The sequence below is a fragment of the Bufo gargarizans genome, chromosome 4, assembly GCF_014858855.1.
Source record: "Bufo gargarizans isolate SCDJY-AF-19 chromosome 4, ASM1485885v1, whole genome shotgun sequence".
NCBI lineage: Eukaryota > Metazoa > Chordata > Amphibia > Anura > Bufonidae > Bufo > Bufo gargarizans.
This window is the reverse complement of record NC_058083.1, coordinates 290811121-290823679: the sequence shown is the minus strand read 5'-3', so window position 1 is coordinate 290823679 and position 12559 is coordinate 290811121. Positions and strand designations below refer to the sequence as shown.

Sequence of the window (12559 nt, the reverse complement as noted above, 5' to 3'; positions counted from 1 at the left end):
ACAGCATAATAGGTTATGATACTGTGCGCATCGAGCCGCCCGCGGGACTATTGTCCTGCACTCATATGATCAATTGAGTGCAGGACAGTAGTCCTATAAGCGGCCGGATGCGCGCAGTATCATTGTAACCTATGATGCTGTGCGCTCCCGTGTGCACGATGTATGCCGCTCCGGGACATATGGCCCGCTCACGGACTGTATGTCTCGAAGGGCATATAGAAACATAGAATGTGTCGGCAGATAAGAACCATTTGGCCCATCTAGTCTGCCCAATATACTGAATACTATGAATAGCCCTTGGCCCTATCTTATATGAAGGATGGCCTTATGCCTATCCCATGCATGCTTAAACTCCTCCACTGTATTTGCAGCTACCACTTCTGAAGGAAGGCTATTCCATGCATCCACTACTCTCTCAGTAAAGTAATACTTCCTGATATTACTTCTAAACCTTTGCCCCTCTAATTTAAAACTATGTCCTCTTGTAGCAGTTTTTCTTCTTTTAAATATTCTCTCCTCTTTTACTTTGTTGATTCTCTTTATGTATTTAAAAGTTTCTATCATATCCTTTCTGTCTCGTCTTTCTTCCAAGCTATACATGTTAATCTTTAATCTTTCCTGGTAAGTTTTATTCTGCAATCCATGTACTAGTTTAGTAGCTCTTCTCTGAACTCTCTCCAAAGTATCAATATCCTTCTGGAGATATGGTCTCCAGTACTGAGCACAATACTCCAAATGAGGTCTCACTAGTGCTCTGTAGAGCGGCATGAGCACCTCCCTCTTTCTACTGGTAATGCCTCTCCCTATACACCCAAGCATTCTGCTAGCATTTCCTGCTGCTCTATGATATTGTTTGCCTACCTTTAAGTCTTCTGAAATAATGATCCCTAAATCCTTTTCCTCAGATACTGAGGTTAGGACTGTATCACAGATTTTATATTCTGCTCTTGGGTTTTCGCCCTAGGTGCATTATCTTGCACTTATCAACATTAAATTTTTCCAGATTTTTGACTATTCCTCTAGTTTTCCTAAATCCTTTTCCATTTGGTGTATCCCTCCAGGAACATCAAACCTGTATGGTCGTGTGCATGAGCCCTTACACAGATTTCCAGAAAATCTTCATGATTTTAGTGAGGAACCAGGGGAGAGGTTCCATCAGGATATCAAGGTGATGGAGGAAAGGTGTAAAGGCAAGGTGGGACAGACACATAATAGCAGTCTACTGCTGGAACCTCCAAACATGACTGTCCTGATAATGCACAACAAAGAAAACTGTGAAGAGTTTTTTCAGTACATGAAAGCGTTTTCCACTAACAACACTTATCCCTTATCCACAGAATAGGGCATAAGTGCCTGATTGGGAGGGGGGGGGGGGGGGGTCCGACTACTGGGACCCTCCAAGTGATAACAAAATGAGGGTCTCACCACTCCATTCTCTTCTATGGGACTAACGGAGATGGTGCCCCCGATAAGTATTGTGGAAAACCCCTTTTAGAGCACAAATGTAGTCCGCAAATTGCGAATCCACAAAACACGGATACCGGCCACGTGAATTCCGCATTTTGTTGAACGGAATGTCCATCCCCTAACAGAACAGTCCTCTCCTTGACCATAATGCGGACAATGGGACATGTTTTATTTTTTTGCGGTCCATGCGGACATACAGACAAGGAATGCAGACGGAGTCATTTTCCGCAAACGGTCAGCAACAAAAAACAGATTGGACAAAGAAAAAAATATGATTGTCTGCATGAGCTCTAATTGTAATCAGCTGAATCTGAATGTTTTTTTAAACTGATGATCTATCCTCTGCTTATATGGACAGATATGCTTATTTTAAACTTGAAAGTGCACCCATGGAGACGGATAATTTGCCAAATGCACTTTTTCAAAAGACGCACTTACCTTCTGCACATACATCTAGTACTTTGCAAAGTTCCAAAAAATAATTTCAAGGAAAAGTACACCCCTTCATCTAGCTAAAAAGTGTCATGGTAAACAAAGAATATGTGAACACAGCCCATAATCAAATTCATTCTGGACAACTTTTGCTTGTATGCTCATCTTTTAGGTTGAGTTTTCACATTTAGGTATTTATTGTAATTATTGAAGCCAAAGCCAGAAACAGAGGATTCATATAAAGGGAAGACTGCCTTTGTATGACAATCTTGATATCCTCCTGCACTGCCAGAGTATATGCTCAATTTAGGACAAGGTGCATGTCCTCTAGCAGTCTGTGCACCTAGATTGATATCTACACCAGCTACCATTTCAATCAATTGCACCCGAAACTGTCGTAAATGATGATCAATGTGCTGGGACTGATGTCCTGTTCACAACCCACCCTCAGCACAACCCTTTTTCGGAAAGTGAGCAGGGTAGTGTAGAAACGCTAATTGTGCCTGGATTTAAGCTCAGCTGTGTGTAAAAAGCTGCAAACCTGGGTTCTGTGTTTTTTTGGGGGATAGAAAAGAGGCATAAGGGGTGATAAAGCTATTCTGGAGTCTTATACTCTTTCAGAATACATTCCTGGCGTTGGCTTCAAAAACTGCTGAAAAAGCTGCAATATGGAAATGCAGCCTTATAGTTTTAGGTAATCCTGAAATCTTGGACAAACAAGACCCTGCAGAAGAAATGTATGTGAATACCCAGCACTGATTGCAAACACAAATAATATAATAATCATAATGCCAGCAGTCTGCAAAATAAAATACATTGCAATTCAAACACATCAAACTACACTAACACTATACTTCAGCAATCTAATGTGATTGTATATCCGACAAATTTTGTGCAGAGAAATCTGGTAAACAAAGTAGAACATTTTTCAGTCACTGAAACTGAATATTAGTATTGTGGATGCCATATAAAGCAAGCCCTGTATTGCTGTAAAGCTACGTCTGAATATGCATTACTTTTCTGTGGCATTCATAAGGCTGCTCAATAGTCCTGGCATGATACCCACACTTAGGCTGACATGACAGGCTTAGTCATACAGGTAAGCAAACACCCTAATGTGATCATACAGCTTTGGTTTTGTAGCACCAGTTACAATGAAGTCACTGTCATACACTGTAAAAGAAGGGAAATTATATGATAGAGACATCTTCCTTTTTAGAATTTTCTGCTGTGCCTGGTGTCAATGCACTGGCAGCACTATCCAGAATTTTCTCTTCAGCCTCTTTATCCAGCTCTTTTTTCGTCTCCTTTAAAGTCCTTTCATGGATCCAAGGGATAAGGCACAAGATAAATCCACCAATAATTGGGGGGATACCCGCCAAATAAAATGCTATATCGTAGGAACCAAGTTTGTCACGCAAAAAACCTTGAAGAGACAATAAATTATGAAATAAATCAGTCACCAATCAGTACTTTCATGTATGTTTAAAAAAAAATTATAATGATGCCATTGTTTGACAATGTCAACCATTAAACATACTAAAGGGGGTCTTCTGAGACCTAGTCTTTATTCTCCCCATTCCTATTTTGCAAACTTAAATGACTTAAATGCATTTAGAAGTGTGGCTCTGACTGAGTTTACGTAGCTGATCACATCACTGCAGTGGAGCTTGTTTTTTTCTACAACTGATGTATCAATCAATAGCCCTGGTTCGGGAATCCAGTCCCCGAATGCACTTCATCAGTGACATCCTGTTAAGGGGGCTGGATCTACTTCTCCCTGCAAGTGTGCACGCATGGTGGCATTAGTGTGCTGTTCCACACATGCTCAGTAGTGTAAGTATAAATGGCATACAGGCAGTTCATTTATGGGAACCTGCAGTTTCTGCCTCAGACTCATTATTGCATAAGAAACAAGGGGGGCTCATTACACCCCTTTTAATAAGTTAGATTAGAAGAAGAAAAACTAACATAAAGGCTATGGAAACCTTCGCCTTACATAGAATCAGGCAGCTGCTCTGATGGCTGGATTTGTAGCCCTTATCTCTGAACTTCTGACAGCTCAGTAGACTGTAACTGTAAACTGTATACAGGCAGTTGAATTATGGGACCTGCAGTTTTCACCTCACACTCGGAAACGAATAAGAAATGCAAGTGTTACATGCTCATTACACCCATCCTGATAACATAAAGGCTATGGGCACCTTCCCTTTATAGAAAATCCATCTGACAGCTGCTCTGATGGCTGGATGTGTAGCCCTTATCTCTGAACTCCTGACCGCACAGAAATACTCATTATAGGTTCATTCTTATCAAACTGATAATAATCTTAAATAAGTGTTATGAGCTGGCAGGAATTCAGAGATAAGGACTATACATGGAGCCATCAGAGCAGCTCCCTGACGGATTCTCTGTAAAATGGAAAACAAGATATACTGGAAGGTAAAGCTGTATAACAGAAACAGCTGAACATTTTTTTTTTGCCCAAAATTTTTAAAATGCAATTATAAAAAATGACACTGAAGGTGTCTATAGCCTTTAATGAATCAAAGACCCAATAAATTTATTGTGGCTGTTTTAGTGTAAATCTGAAAACAATGATATATCAAGACATTTTGATTTACCTGCAACAGGTGGGCCAACAGTCATAGGAATGGACATAAATCCAAGCAAAAATCCAATTGCTTGAGACACATACTCTGGCCCAACAAGTTCAAATGCGATTGGAGCCATAATACATATGAAGCAGCCATCAAAGAGGCCCATGAAGAGACACACAGCAATCAAGCTACCAAAACTGTGGCACAATGGAATCATCATAGACATCAGTCCAATGAAAAAAAAAGATATCACCTGCAGGGAAAAAAATCAAAATAATAAATTAATGGAAATAAATGAATCTATAAACCGCATCAATCATAAAGACAATAAAGAAATATGTGAAGCCTGTCACATTATAAAACAATACAGAGGCGGACAGAGACAGCAGAGAACCCATGTGCAACAGCAGTATATGGTCCACAGTAACAAAAGACAAGTTAGGTGAAAACCAAAGAACTTGACACCGCATGTGAAGCATTGTGGTGGAACTGCTATGGTTGTTTTGCTGTAGCTCACCATCATAAAATCTACTATCATTTCTTCATTGTATGAGAAGGTGCTTACGAAGATTATAGATCCACCAGACTTGGACAGCACACCTTGACAATGACTTTACACATACCAGTTAAGTCCACCAAGGAATGTCTGAAAATAAAGATATGGAGGGGTTTTCAATGGCAAAGTCAAATCCTGAATCCACCTTCCATCCACGTACTGTTGGAAGAGTTCAAAATGGGCTGTGCATGCAAGAAGTCCTTCACGCATTTTGATTAATTAATGGGAGATTTTAACTTCCCAGACATTGACTGGGGTCATGGTTCTGCCTCAACTTGCTGCAGGGCCACTTTATGGGCCAGTTTGTTGAAGCTCCCACTAGGGGCAATGCTCTGCTGGATCTGGCAATTTCTAATGGTGCAGAGCGTGTTGGAAATGTTACTGTTCAAGAAACACTTGGTAATAGTGACTACAATATAATTATATTCCCCCGAACTATAATAAGCAAAATCTGTCTGGTAGAGCAAAAACTGGGAGCTGCTACGGTCACATAATAATACTTAGGATAAAAGGGAGAGCTTTAAATACACATTGAGTAATTGCACTTTTTTTTTTAATTCTTTTAGGTAACAAGTATAAACTCCTAAATATAAACCCCCAATGGCTTACAGCTAATGTAAAAAGGACAATAAATTACAAAAAAGGGCATTTAAAAATACAAATCTGAGGGGGCTTAATAGAATCTGTCAAAAGGAGATAAAATCTGCAAAATAGAGCAAAACAAATCCCCAAAAATTATTTAAATATAAAAATTCTAAAAAACCAAGGTCTGAGCAAGTAGGCCCCTTAAATAACGATAAAGGGGGTTAGTCACTGACGAAAAGGAAAAGGCAGAGTTACTAAATGTTTTTTTTTAGCTTTGTAAATACAAAAGAAGAGAAAGGAGATGATATCGGTGGTACCAGTGCTGTTAGTACATCCAGTAATATACTCAATTGGCTAACTGTAGATATGGTCCAAACTAAGTTAAATAAGGTAAATCTGAAAAAAACTCCAGGTCCAGATGGATTACACCCAAGAGTTCTTAAAGAGCTCAGTTCAGGCATTGCTGTGTCCTTGTTTATAATTTTTAAGGATTCTCTAGGTACTGGTACAGTGCCAAGTAATTGGCGCAAGGCAGATGTGGTGCCCATATTCAGAAAAGGATCTAGGCAAACCTTTGGCACGGGTGCCAGAGGTGGCACTCAGAGCTCTCTCTGTGGGCACCCACAACCTGGAAAAAGTCTATGGTGTACCAATATGCCTTAGATTTTTCCTGCCATTCATCAGCGCAGGGCGCACTATGAACAGCACAGGCAGCGCATTGAATGTAGGCAGGCTATTATAGCTAAATGATAAAGTACATGTAAGATACTATATTGGCATTCAGGTTAAATTGCAGTGTTGGCACTTTGCGATAAATAAGTTGGTTTTAGGTTGCAGTTTGGGGACTCGGTCTGTAAAAGGTTCGCCATCACTGATCTAGGTCCTCTACATGTAATTATAGACAAGGTAGTTTAACTTCTGTTGTGGCAAAAATGTTTAAAGGACTCTTAAAGGACTATATACAGGAGTCTGTGACTGTAAATAATCTTATAAGTGACAACCAACATGGGTTTACCAAGGACAGAAGTTGTCAGACTAACCTGATTTGTTTTTATGAGGAGGTGAGTAGTAGCCTGGACAGAGGGGCAGCTGTGGATGTAGTGTTTCTGGATTTTGCAAAGGCTTTTGATACTGTCCCTCATAGATGTTTAACCCTTCGGATACCAGAGGTTTTTTCGTTTTCATTTTTCATTCTCTTTTTTCTTGAGCAGTAACTTTTTTATTTTTCCGTTCACATAGCTGTATGAGAGCTTATTTTTTGCGGGATAAGTTGTACTTTCTAATACCACCATTTAATATGGCATACAGTGTAGTGCGAAGCGAGATTTTCTTTTTAAAATGGGGTGGAATTGAAAAAAATAATGCAATTCCTCCACTGTTTTACAGGTTTTGTTCCTACGGTGTTCTGTTTGCGGCAAAACTGACCTGTGCCCTTCATTCTCTTGGTCAGTACGATTACAACGATACCACATATGAATAGTTTTTTTTATGTCTAAATAGTGTAAAAATAAATGTAAACTTTGAGAAAAATGTTTTTTTTTTTTTTTTACATCACCATATTCTCACCCCCATAACTTTTTTTTTAATAGTTTTATATATTGAGCTGTGTGGGGGCTCATTTCTTGTTTTCATTGATACCATTTTGAAGTGTGTGTGACTTTTTGATTACATTTTATTACATTTTTTGGGTAAGAGAAGCAATAAAAAAATGGCTAAGTGGCCATTTTGACCCTTTTTTAGGTTACACCATTCGCCGTATTGGAAAAATATTCTGGTATTCGATTAGTACGGGCGTTTTCGGTCGCGGTGATACCCATGATGTTTATATTTTTAGTCATTTATATATAGATTTTTTTTATTATACGGAAAGGGGTGATTTAAACTGTAAAATTTTTTATATATGTGTTTTTTTTATTTTTTGTTATGATTTTGAAGCTCGTATTTGAGAGTAAAAAATAAAAAAAAATTCTTCTGAACAATCATGGTTTTTATAATCTAGGTATTGCTTAGACTTGCTCACTTCTTATGTTGGCCTGCCACCAATAAGACTTGCAGCTCCAATACCCTTAGGCCCCTTTCACACGGGCGAGAGTTCCAAGTGGGTGCAATGCGTTAGGTGAACGCATTGCACCCGCACTGAATCTGGACCCATTCACTTCAATGGGGCTGTTCAGATGAGCGGTGATTTTCACGCATCACTTGTGCGTTGAGTGAAAATCTCAGCATGTTCTATATTCTGCGTTTTTCGCACAACGCAGGCCCTATAGAAATAAATGGGTCTGCGTGAAAATCGCAAACATCCGCAAGCAAGTGCGGATGCGGTGCTATTTTCACGCATGGTTGCGAGGAGATGATGTTAGTAAATTGATAAAAGTCAATTTACTGTATTATTTTCCCTTATAACATGGTTATAAAGGAAAATAATAGCATTCATTATTTTTTAACCCCTCAAGCCACATTTTAGTAAACATTCTGTATTAAGAATGCTATTATTTTCTCTTATAACCATGTTATAAGGGAAAATAATAAAATCTACAGAACACCTAACCCAAACCTGAACTTCAGTGAAGAAGTCTGGGTTCGGGTCTGGGTACCACATTCAGTTTTTTCTCATGCGCGTGCAAAACACATTGCACTTGCACGGAAAAAACTGAACATCGGAATGCAATCGCATTTCACACGGGGCGCCCGTGTGAAAGAGACCTTAGTCTCTTCAGCGAGATCTGGGGTATTGAATTTAATTACCAACATCCTCATTGGCCACAGAGGATGTCGGTAAGAGGCAGTTACCTCACTTGATCATGGAATCTAAAGGCTTTAATTACCACGATCTGCATTATTGTTTGAAACACGTGCAAGCGGGCGCCATGTTTGCCCACTGCAGTACATGTACGGCACTAGTAGCGAAATGGTTATTATGTAAAATAAGGTCTATAGATAGTTTGTAATTGGATTAAAAACTGGCTGAAGGACCATGTCCGGAGAGTTGTGGTCAATGATTCCTATTCAGAATGGACCTTTTAATGACTGCACATTTTGGGGGATATTTATCAAAACTGGTGTAAAAGAAAACTGACTTAGTTGCCTATAGAAACCAATCAGATTCCTTCTTCATTGTTCAGAGATCCTTTGCACACTGAAAGGTGGAATCTGATTGGTTGCTATGGGCAACTAAGCCAGTTTTACTTTACACCAGTTTTGATAAATCTCCCCAAAATGTGCAGTCATTAAAAGGTTAATTCCTTGCCAGTGTCTTGCAAAGCAATCAGCAAAATAGGGTTGAAGATATGTTGCAGTACACATAAGCCTTTGTAATGCAGTCTGACTGGGAAGTTCAGTGGAATCTGAATTTTGTGATCCCATCGTGGAAGTCATCTCCTTGTCCAGGGAGTTATCACAACAACTGTGTAATGTGATATCTAGATTAACACAATCATCTGATAAAGCAGAGTAAGTGAAGCCTGCTTGATGACAGGATCTACATCTATGTTTCCCGGTACAAAATAGGGAACTTTCCTTTCTATGAACAACAGATAGGACAGACACAGGAGGTAAGTATTGCATTACCTGTAAATAGACTTTCTTGACACCTGGAATGTAATCTGCAACTCTGCCGAAAACAAGCCTTCCAACCCCAGATGTAACGCCGATACATAGCAACAAAACCTCTACCTTGACCTCATTTCCCAGACGCTCTGAAACATGTTTGATCTGTAGATGAATGGAAAAAGCAAGAGTTAGGCCGCTTTCAAACGAGCGAGTTTTTAGCGGGGGTGCAATGCGTGATGTGAACGCATAGCACCCGCAGTGAATCCTGACCCATTTATTTCAATGGGTCTGTGTACATGTGCGTTTTTGTCACATATCAGTTCTGTGTTGCGTGAAAATCGCAGCATATTCTATATTCTGTGTTTTTCACGCAGCCCTGGCCCCATAAAAGTGAATGTGGCTTCAGTGAAAGCAAGTGCGGATGAGATGCGTTTTTCACTGATGGTTGCTAGAAGATGTTGTTTGTAAACGCGTGTGAAAAACGCATTGCACCCGCGTGAAAAAAAATTAACGCAATTGCAGACAAGACTGGCTGAACTTGCTTGCGAAATGGTGCAAGTTTCACTGGACGCATCCGGACCTAATCTGTCACTTATACACCTGAACTTTAGCCCTGGCATTTTCCCCAAAAAAAAAAAAAACATCTGAATAAGTGCTTTCATTTTTGTTTTGGCTGTTTATTTTTTGCGCACAGTGTGGGTTATATACTAAAAACTGGTATCTCACAAGCTAATCTTAGAAAAAAAAACTGCAGGCGGAAGATCTGACCAATTTATTAAAGGAGTTCTCCGCTTCTTACTATTGACGACCCATCCTGAGGATATCCTATCCTCCTGACACCCTTCAGCTGTTTGAATCTGCTCTGTTTACAAGTATGGTGTCCCCATTCACTTCTATGGAATGGCTCCTCCTGTTCAAGTGAATAGGACAGAGCCACCCTTTAGTGTTTTCTAGTGGTGCCTGTGCAAACCCGCTCCAAGAATGGACATGCCCATTCTTCGTGCGGTCCGTAAAATCACACGTAAATAATCTACAGTTGCATGAATGGCAGCGCAGGCTCCAATTAAAATGGCGTGAAAAAAAATATTTTAAATATCCAATAATCTCGTTAACATAGGGGAGTGCCAAGCCTGGGTAGAACCAGACAGACTGTGGATCGTACAGACCTATATCTTTGCTAAATTGTGACATAAAAATACTGGTTAAGGTCCTGGCAACGCACCTGTTCCAAGTTCTCCCTGATATTATACATGCTGATCAGTCAGGCTTTATGCTTGGAAAGAGTACGGATAGTAACTTACGTAGGATCTATACTAATCTTTCCCTTACTGAAGATAACTGTGGTATGCGTACATTAGTTTTTATAGATCAGGCTAAGGCCCCCTGCATGCACGAACACGGGCAGCCACAGCGGATCTCAAAAAGATAGAACATGTCCTATCTTTTTGCGGAACGGAAGTACGGGACGAAACCCCACGGAAGCACTCCATAGTGCTTCCGTAGGGTTCCGTTCCGTGCTTCCATTCTGGACCAGTCCGTATCTCCGGATTTACGGACCCATTCAAGTGAATGGGTCCGCATCTGTGATGCGGAATGCCAATGGAACGGCACCCGTGTATTGCAAATCTGCAAATGCGGTCCACAATATAGCAACGGGAAGCACACGCTCGTGTGCAGGGGGCCTAAGACCTTTGACTCTGTGGAGTGGAGATACTTATGGGCAGTAATGGATCTCTTTAGGTTTGGCCAAAAGTTCCTTCAATGGGTTCAACTCCTTCTGTTGCATGGAAATGCAGCCCTCATCTCCTTTGACAATCAGGCAATTATCAGAAACATTTCTTTCAGTCACGATAATTGCCTGAAACATTGTTTAAAATTGTCTAAAAGGACTAACTGATTTGACACTTGGCAATCAGCTTCTTTTTTGGGAACCGTTCTAACAAAACAAGATTGTCCAAAGTGTACAACCCCTTTAAAAAACTTTGAAGGTATGTAATCGATGTTTAAAAAGACACACATTCATCTAGATAAAAGGGTTGTCAAGATCATTAAAATTTCTTAAAAATAACTCAGAATGGTATAAGTTGAGTAATACTCTGCTCCAATTCCGAAGCTTCCCCCACTGGTCTCTCCTTCCTGGTCCCTCTCGACACAGGAAATGTGACCACTCAGCTAAACAATGGCCATAGCAGTGACCTGGTTCAGCCAGTGCTTGGCTGATTGGTCATTTCCCGTGAACAAAACTGGATCAGAAAGGTATTGGTAAAATAAGTATGACTTATTTAATTATTTTACTAAATTCTGAACCATTTATAAAATTATTTTAAACATTTTAAAGATGGTGGACAAGTCCTTCAGGCTGGAGGAACATGACGACAGTGACATACAGTGGCACTACCAAAGATCACAACATTTATTGCAACTCTCAGGTTGTGGCCACAACTACCTGCAATTCATGCTGCACTACACTGCAAAACCTTTGGCCACGTGGTATCTGTGGCACTCAAAGTCACCATGTAGCCCCAGCCTAAAACCTCATTATCATGTATAAATGGCACAAAGAAAGGCACAAATTGTTGTTAGGTGGGTGAAAAAAAGAATGTTGTGTATGCCATCACTTACCAAATGAACGTAAGGCACAAAATAGCCAAAAAGTGCTGCTGGAATTCCAAATGCCCATATGCAATAAGTCTTGTATTTGAAGATGTGGAAATTGAAGATCTTTTTACGCCTGTTGCTGCTTCTAGGCAACAGTGGCTTGTAGGTAAATCCAGCCAAAAAGAGCACAAATATCAAGACACATAATACACGCAGTGTATTATAAAATTCAATTTTTTCAAGCAAATAAGTGAGCAGAAAGGGCAGTGACACAGTAAACAGGCTGCTGCCTGCTGTGACAATACCATTTACTAGACCCAAGCGCTTTTTAAAGTAGTGTCCCAAGATTACCAGGGATGGCTGGTAAGCAAATGAGCAGCCACAGGCAAATAAAATTCCATAAGTAAAATAAAGAGGCTCCAAGCTCCTATAGCAAAAGAAAAACAGGTAAGAAATTAAATCCTAGCAACAACAAAAAATGTAACACTTATCCATTTAGACAATATCAGAATACAGAATGCCAAGCCACTACGAACAGAAGTAGAGATGACTAAACAAAGGCAAATGGTTTGGCGGAAGAAAATACAGAAGCAGTAGTGCAGTAGTAGCACACGTGATTCTGCCCCAGTTGTGTACATAGTTGTTAGGAGTTTGTGTGAGACCTTCATTTCCTTTGGGCAATAAAGAAACCTACTAAGAAGCCCGAGGCTCTGTGACAACATATTGCTTGTGATGTTTTATGATACAAGCAGCAGCATGGTGGCTCAGTGGT

General features: G+C 40.0%; 1 protein-coding gene across 1 annotated transcript in view; it reads right to left on the bottom strand.

Moving 5' to 3' along the window:
* Positions 1–984: 984 nt before the first annotated feature.
* SLC16A10 (solute carrier family 16 member 10) overlaps positions 985–12559 on the bottom strand; it is a 93680-nt gene continuing 82105 nt past the window's right edge. Inside the window, exons 3-6 of the mRNA XM_044291800.1 lie at positions 11812–12214; positions 9208–9351; positions 4524–4752; positions 985–3325 (exon numbers count right to left, since the gene is read on the bottom strand). Of these exons, the coding sequence (XP_044147735.1) occupies positions 3090–3325; positions 4524–4752; positions 9208–9351; positions 11812–12214 (1012 nt within the window). The 3' untranslated portion in view covers positions 985–3089. The remainder of the gene's footprint in view (positions 3326–4523; positions 4753–9207; positions 9352–11811; positions 12215–12559) is intronic.